Genomic DNA, 7388 nt, shown 5'->3' with positions numbered 1-7388 from the left:
ATGACAGGAGGACCGAGGGACGGGGAAACACAAGAGGTACAGTGTTGCTCCGAGCTCTTTGAACTTTTAGCCCTCTTTTCATCGAGGGGCTGGCGTTTCTCACTCACGTCCATCACAGCGTTGAGTACACGTTAGCGTTACGACTGTACAAAACTTATGAAACCGATTCCGATCGTTTATCGATTCGTCGCAGGATCATGTTTCCGCGCGTAAATGCAGAAAAGCGCATGGAACAACCACGTCATTTTCCGTTTCAATCATCCTGGACATGTTTTAATACGAACTAATCGGTTTATGTGAGTACAGAGCGAATGCGCCCGGGACGAGTTTAGAGAAGGACTATATAGAGTTTTTACGCACGCGGCTCTTAAATCCTGGGAGAGTCGTGGAACGTTTTAGGTACACTGATTGATGAATTGTTGTCCTTCAGTCAGACCACACATTCCTGAAACTTGCTGTTTGGTCAATAATAACCTAGAAATAACAATGGAATGGTTTATGGATGGAATGTGCGCTTGCCGCCGTGCTGGAGACACGTTACATCTGTCCGGGTGGTGAGGACCCCTTGCGGCTGGATCGAGGGGTGTGGTGCGTCACTTGGTGCTGGTTTAGACACATCCCTGTGTGGGGCAGGCTGCGCGCACAGCTCCAGTCTCACACACTCCCTCCTCTGAAGGTTCTTCTCTCTCTCTCTCTCTGCCTCCTCTGGATCCTGACAGGAGTTTCTGCATTCGCCGTTTATCAGAAAACAAGGGAACATTTACAAACCTAACAACAAAGACATGGAACACGACAGTCTGAACGAGAAGACGATGGAGGATGTCCACACCAAAGAGATCGACTTGGTCAACCGGGACCCCAAGCGCATTAACGACGACGTTATCAAGGTGAGTCCAACTTGAGAGGGGTCGGTTGTGCGCGCGTTTGGGATTCAGGGCTTTACGCGTCTTCTCGTGTTCACTGTGACCACAATATGTCGGGAAATAGCTGTTTGCTGAGCGCATCGCGTTACGACAATCTAAACTGAAGCAAAGTGTTAAGAGATGCTGTCAGATTTGGTCCGTTCGTGCATGCGCGTCAGTGCGCACGGCGGCTACTTTACGCGCCGTGGTTCCAGACGCATTCCCCGCAGGGATTTTTTTTCCCCTATTAGGAAGAAGCTTTGCAGCGTTTGGCTCATCGAGGCAATACCACAAGCAGCAAATCAGCCAGCAGCGGGCTTGAAAGCGCGAACAAGCCCTGCGACGTTCCGACTTTCCTGCTGCTGGGACGCACGGTCTGGTAAAGTTCGCGCTGCACACGCCTTCCTGTTGGGAAAATAGAATTCCTTCCATGAGAGAGAGCACTGACCGCAGGAGTGGCGCACTGAGAGCCACCTGACGCGTTACGCGCGGGGAGCGGGGAGCGGCGCAGCTGCGTGGACCCAGCAGCCCTCCTCTCCAGATGGGAGTGGGGGGGGGGGGGTAATCTGTTCACCGCGTGGGACGGGAGGGGTCAACTCTTTGAAATGCCTGAGCTCTGCCTTAATTGTTCAAACAGGGAATCACGCAAGTAGCCGCGGTTAGTGGTCTGAGGGGATATCCCTGACCCCACCCCACATCTCCTCCCTTATTTCCTCCCATTCTCTCCCCCCTCCGCCCCTCCCCGATCCTCCCTAGATGCCTGGAGTTAGCATCAGAGGAGGAAATAGCCACGCGTTGCTGGCCATTAGCTGCTGTCTGAGTGGAAAGTTGATTCTTTTCTGGATTATGAAGTAATAGTAATCTGAGTATAGCAGGCAGCCTATCATTCTGTGAGCAAAATCATGTTAGGATCGGAATATTACATAGAGGGTTAATACTGCAGGTTGGGTAAAATAGTCTCATACATATTTACCTTGGACAATAATTATGAACTACAGCTGTGGTTGTTTTATTAGCTCTTAAACTGGGTCCCTCGTCTCCTCAGTGTCGCTTGACGCCACTGTTGTTTTTAAAAATGTATTTTAACTTCACCTACTGTTTTGCACTGTTTTATTTTCTGGACTCTTGATTTTGTACTTTTCTTTATGTCTGTTAAAGCACTTTGTGAATTTTATTTCTTGAAAGGTGCTCTATAAATAAAGCATATTATTATTATTATTCATAATTAAACAGATAAGGACATTTTAACTTCAGCAGCAAGAATGTTTCTAAATTTTCCTTAAATCTCTGATTATTTTCGGTAAGGCCTCCAGGTCCTCCTCCTCCGCTCTGACCATGAGTCAGACTCTCTGTCCAGCATCAGAACCGAATGCAAACCCTCATGAACTGATCTGAAGCGCGCACACACACACACACACACACACACGCACTGTAAAGATTAGAAGTCAAACATCTGAGGCTGCCTTTCATTTACACGCGTTCCACACCACGGATTGTTTAACAGTTACAGATTCTCACTGAGAAGAATAGAAGCCTATAAAAGACGACTTCAACGCGTCTATAGACCTATAAATATATCATGTATAAAAATAAGATGTTGTAGAAAGGGTAACCACATCTAATCAGAAGTGAGGATTCCATTTCTATCAGTGGCATCGAGGTTTCTGCAGAGAGACAGACAGACAGATCCCTCTGGAGCTGCAAAGCCAATGTTTGGTTGACTGTTGCCCACCCAGTGCATTCTGGGATGTTTCTCTAGTTAGCGGTGTCACTGAGGTGGAAAAATGCGAGTTCTGATTTCATTCAAAGGCCATGCAAATTAAAAAATCTTTGAATATGAAGAGAAAGGTGCGTTCAGACACACAACAACATCCATGGTGTCTGCCCTGCCCATCGTCCAATCAAACATCTCTCCTGGATCAAACCGGACCCCAACCCAGCAGGAGTCCATTAATGATCGACCCTCTGACCGCCGCCTCCAGGGGCCCACTTTGCCTATTCAAGCAGAGAAGATAGAGCTCTGGAAATAGCTCATCGCCTTATTTGCTCAATATTACTGTTGCCTTGCCGACCGGTCACACGGCGACCCCGAGACTCCGCTGTTCCCTATAAAACGCTCCGGGTGTTTTGGGTTTTTTCCTTCGCTACGTTCTCACAGTTGGATTTCATGATTGTGATTGTTCAGTAGCTGCTGATGATGAACGACTGAAAAAATGGACTTCTGGGACTTTGATCTTTGGAAACCTTTGTATGATATGCAAAGAGCCTCGCTGAAGACAAACACGCCTTCAGAGGAAACGGATGTTCATCACCAGGATCCCACGTGCACAATGAGCCCTGAACATTAGCACAGCAGTGATTGTGGCGCTGCTGCAGCCGAGGCTTGTGTTTCTTCAAAGCTTGGATAATGAAGAGCCAAACATGAGGTCGCCATGATGACTTCCCTCGTGATGCTGCACACGGAACAGTTTTTAGGTAATTAAAACCGTAGAGAGAGAAAAGAGCCGCTCCGCTGAGCAGCCGCAAGTCCTCCTGCTGCGGTTCTGTTTGTGACTCTCTGCAGAAGGCCTTCATTTGGGCTCAATTAAAGTTCTGGAAACTGGAGCAGAGTGGGTTCTCTTTACAATTCCTGGCTATGGAAAAATGTCATCGACGCCACGCTGGTTTTGTGGTTGCAGTCGGATTTATATTATAAGGCAGCCGGTTCCTCGTGAGACGCTTTATGCTGCTGCTTTAAGAAACGGAACCATGAAGATTCTGTCCTAAAATAACCGGTCCAAAAAGACTCGGAGCTGGGGGGGCAACGATGCATGTCAAAGTATCAAAGTAGCTTGTAGTGAGTTGATTCTATGCAAAAACCGAAGTGTACAAAAAGAATGAAGCGTTCTCCATGTAAATCCATCCCTGAGTCAGACTGTTTCTGTTCCCACCTCAGGTCGACTTTGAGGACGTGATCGCTGAACCTGCAGGGACCTACAGCTTCGACGGCGTGTGGAAAGCCAGCTTCACCACCTTCACCGTCACCAAGTACTGGTGCTACCGGCTGCTGACGGCGCTGGTCGGCATCCCCCTGGCGCTGATTTGGGGAATCTTCTTCGCCATCCTGTCCTTCATACACATCTGGGCTGTGGTGCCGTGCATCAAGAGCTACCTGATAGAGATCCACTGCGTGGGGCGTGTCTACTCCATCTGCGTGCACACCTTCCTGGACCCGCTGTACGAGGCCATGGGCAGATGCTTGAGCAACATCCGGATCCGCCTGTCCAAGGAGGTGGTGTAGGAGCCAGGAGGAGGAGGAGCAGCAGGGAGGGAGGACGGGAGGGCGGAGGGAAAGCTTAGAACAGAGGAGAAGAGGTGAGACTTTTTTTTTTAAAGGGCGTGGTCACGCAGCACTTGACCCCGCCTTTTATCGCCAAATGTTTTTCTCTCCACTGTAACCAAACGGGTGGGCACAAAGGTCATAAGGTCATTCTCCGGGGAATTTGTTGTGATCCCCGCCCTTTTTTGTTTTGTTTTTATTCCTCACATTGTGGAGCGAGTGAACGGCTCCGTTTTTGTTTTGTGGTATGGCCGCCTCCATCTTTGCCTTCTCACTTTGATCGACAGGTGTGAGGAGAGGATGTCAGGTGTGTCACCGTCAGTCTGGTGCTTGTTGTGCTTGTCGTTTTGGAGCCGTGGGATGCTGGGATGTCTGTGGGGGGGGGGGGGGGGGGGGGGAGTCAGAGCGGAGAGAAAGTGCAAGCTCGGCCAGATTCCATCTGACTCAGCAAAAACCAAATGTGCGGCCGGTCCGGCGACGGGCTTCTCTCTGCCCCCCCCCTTCACCTGGATGTCCATCAGTCTGACACACTGAACCTGCCCTCATTCCTGCATGCACCCGCGTCACCTCGCCTCGCCAGCAGCTCGCCGTCCGCCACCGCCACGCCCGCCACACCGCCTTATATCGTAGCGTGATCTGGCCCCACTCGCTCTGCGTTAGCCCAACTTCACCGACGTCATTATTATCCTCAGAATGACGTTTTACTCCAGCGGTTTATCTTCTGCGTTTAAACGGCGCCGCCACGGATCCCGGTCCATGAAGGGCCCGTTCAGTGATGCTGTTTTATATCACGCACGTTCTGTGTGGCGACCGCCGGGTAAGTCTCCTGGACGGGCCTTTGCTGCACTGAAGCTCAGGTGGAGACTTGAGACAGCGTGAGGCAGAATTTGTCATGTTAATGCCATTTCTTTTGTCATTCACTTCCCCTCGTTAGTACTTTCTGCTGCTTGCTTCTCGCCCGCGGACACACGATGCTGAAAAGCTGATGCCTCCCACCCCAGACACGGGCGACGAGACACAGGCTTGGGTGGGTGGGGACATGTTTCATTGAGACATGATGTTTGCTTTGACGCCGTCACCTTTAGTTTTCCTGTTGTGTTCAGGCAGGAATGGTCAAATCAGAGCTTAGAGCTTCGTGTTTCTAAGCTCTAAAGGTGATACTTTTATAAGAAAATATTTGTCTTCCTTGCTTTTACTGTACAATATCACGCTGTGCACATTAAAATGTAATAGAATCCCACGTGAACGTGTTATTTTGTGTTATTTTGCACGGGCCTCTCATGAAAGCCAGATATTAACAGAAGCTGTTTGTTCATTTTTACGTGTGATATCGAATCAGAGCTGCTGACTGCTTTCATTCATCTGCATCTGCAGCCAGTTGAAGCTGCTGGTGGAAAATAGACGTCAGGATGAAGCCAAGTGAGCTGCAGCATTCTTTCCAGCAGCCGTACCCTCCAAACCCTCGGCAGGACTTGTACCTGGGCCTGTCAGAACCGTCCCGTCCCTGTTGTGCTGCTCAGTGCTCCAGGCCTTGCCACAGCGTCGCCATGGTTACCGGAGCGAACAAATAAATGCTGGTGAGACTGGATTCTAGAGTCTCGATTGTACTCGTGTTAATTTACAGCAAAAGCATGCAGGAGGTCAGGATCCGATCGGAACCCGGAGTCTCTGTGTAAACTCTAATGTTGAGCATGGAGTCGGGTCGACCCAACAGCGGCTCACTGTTTGGGATTAACTGGGGTTTGCAGGGACACAATGGAAACAACAGAATGCTAACTATTCCTAGCATGAGCCCCTTAAATACTAGCATAGCCTGAGAGTCACCTGGACGCTGAGTGGTCAAATGTATTTGGACAGCTAAACCGGACGAGCCTGAGTGATGGCTGAGTATTCTCAACTATGTATTTGCATATTTGTTGCAGCAGAATTCACTTTCCTGATTAGATTTGACAGTTTGCAGACATTTGCCCCCTTTCAGCCACGTCTTCACCATCCGATCAGCTTCCACCTTGGGAACAGTGTCTGAACCGGAGCTGTAATCCCAGTTCATCCAAGGTTCTGGACGACGTTGAGGCCAGTGGATCTCTCAGTGCAGCTCAGTTCTTCCACAGGAAACAGAACAACTCATTTTCTGGAAAAACTTCACTTTATCTGCTATAAAACATCATTTTATAATTATAAAACCCTAACCCTTTCTGCAAAATAATTTGCTCTCAATTTGAAATCAAAACAGCCACAAACAAGACAACTTTCACTCTTTCTTTAAAATAAAAAATTGCTGCTCCACGGAAAATCTTTTTAAGCACGCCCTGCACATCAACACTGTCCGTATAGGTGCATTAGTTCATACATGAAGTACTGATGTTAAGAAAGAGACTGAAGGACTTTCAACTTGGAAAATATCTGGAAAACTACAAACCTTCCCATTTTGTGGTGTTTTATTATCGGAGTCGGTGAAGCTGTGCATTCATTTCCCAAACTGAGGCTGGAGGCAGTGTTCGGAATCTCAACATCCAAAAAAGCTCCATCACACACGTAACGGGACGAGAGGACACAGACAGCTCTGTTAAATCCTCACCGTTGATGACATGATCAGGTACCGATGAGGTAACGGCTTATGAGACGTTAGCGCCATGCAGCCGTTTATCATTTAACAGCTAGACTGGATATGTGTTGCCTGGAAATCAGTTTGGAACAGTCAAAAAAAGTATTTCAGGTATCTGCGACTACATTCTTCCTATCCGTAATTGTCATTTCAGACATCCACGATGTGAATTACAACTGAATTGTAGATATCTGTAATTCCATTTTGAGATATCTACAATTTGATTCTGACTATTCGTATAATTCCAGTTAGAGATATCTGCATGTTCATTTTCGGATTATCTTAAAATGCATTTTAACTATAGGTGAAATTAAGTTGTAGATATCTGTAAGTGGAATTATGGCTATTTGATGAGTCACGCCAGATTCAAAGTGACGTCATGTATTAATGAAGAATTCTTATGTATTTGCACAAATAGTCTGCAAAACTATATGCATGAAATGATGAAAGAAAAAAAATCATATTTAATGAATAAACAAGCTTTAATCTAAAATACATTTGGCTGTTTCTTTCTGGAAAAGAAATTTGATCCTGATCTTTTCATTCCATCAGAGATTTCTTC

The 7388-nt window shown here is 47.6% G+C and overlaps 1 protein-coding gene across 1 annotated transcript; it reads left to right on the top strand.

The window, feature by feature from the left end:
* Positions 1-4613, top strand: cav1 (caveolin 1). Its single transcript, XM_068739402.1, has 3 exons — positions 1-36; positions 720-887; positions 3838-4613. The coding sequence occupies exons 1-3, from the start codon at positions 1-3 to the stop codon at positions 4180-4182; spliced, it is 549 nt and encodes a 182-aa protein (XP_068595503.1). The 3' UTR covers positions 4183-4613.
* Positions 4614-7388: the final 2775 nt, after the last annotated feature.

This window comes from Brachionichthys hirsutus, chromosome 5, assembly GCF_040956055.1.
Source record: "Brachionichthys hirsutus isolate HB-005 chromosome 5, CSIRO-AGI_Bhir_v1, whole genome shotgun sequence".
In the NCBI taxonomy this organism is placed as follows: Eukaryota; Metazoa; Chordata; class Actinopteri; order Lophiiformes; family Brachionichthyidae; genus Brachionichthys; species Brachionichthys hirsutus.
This window is presented reverse-complemented; position numbering and strand designations above follow the sequence as displayed.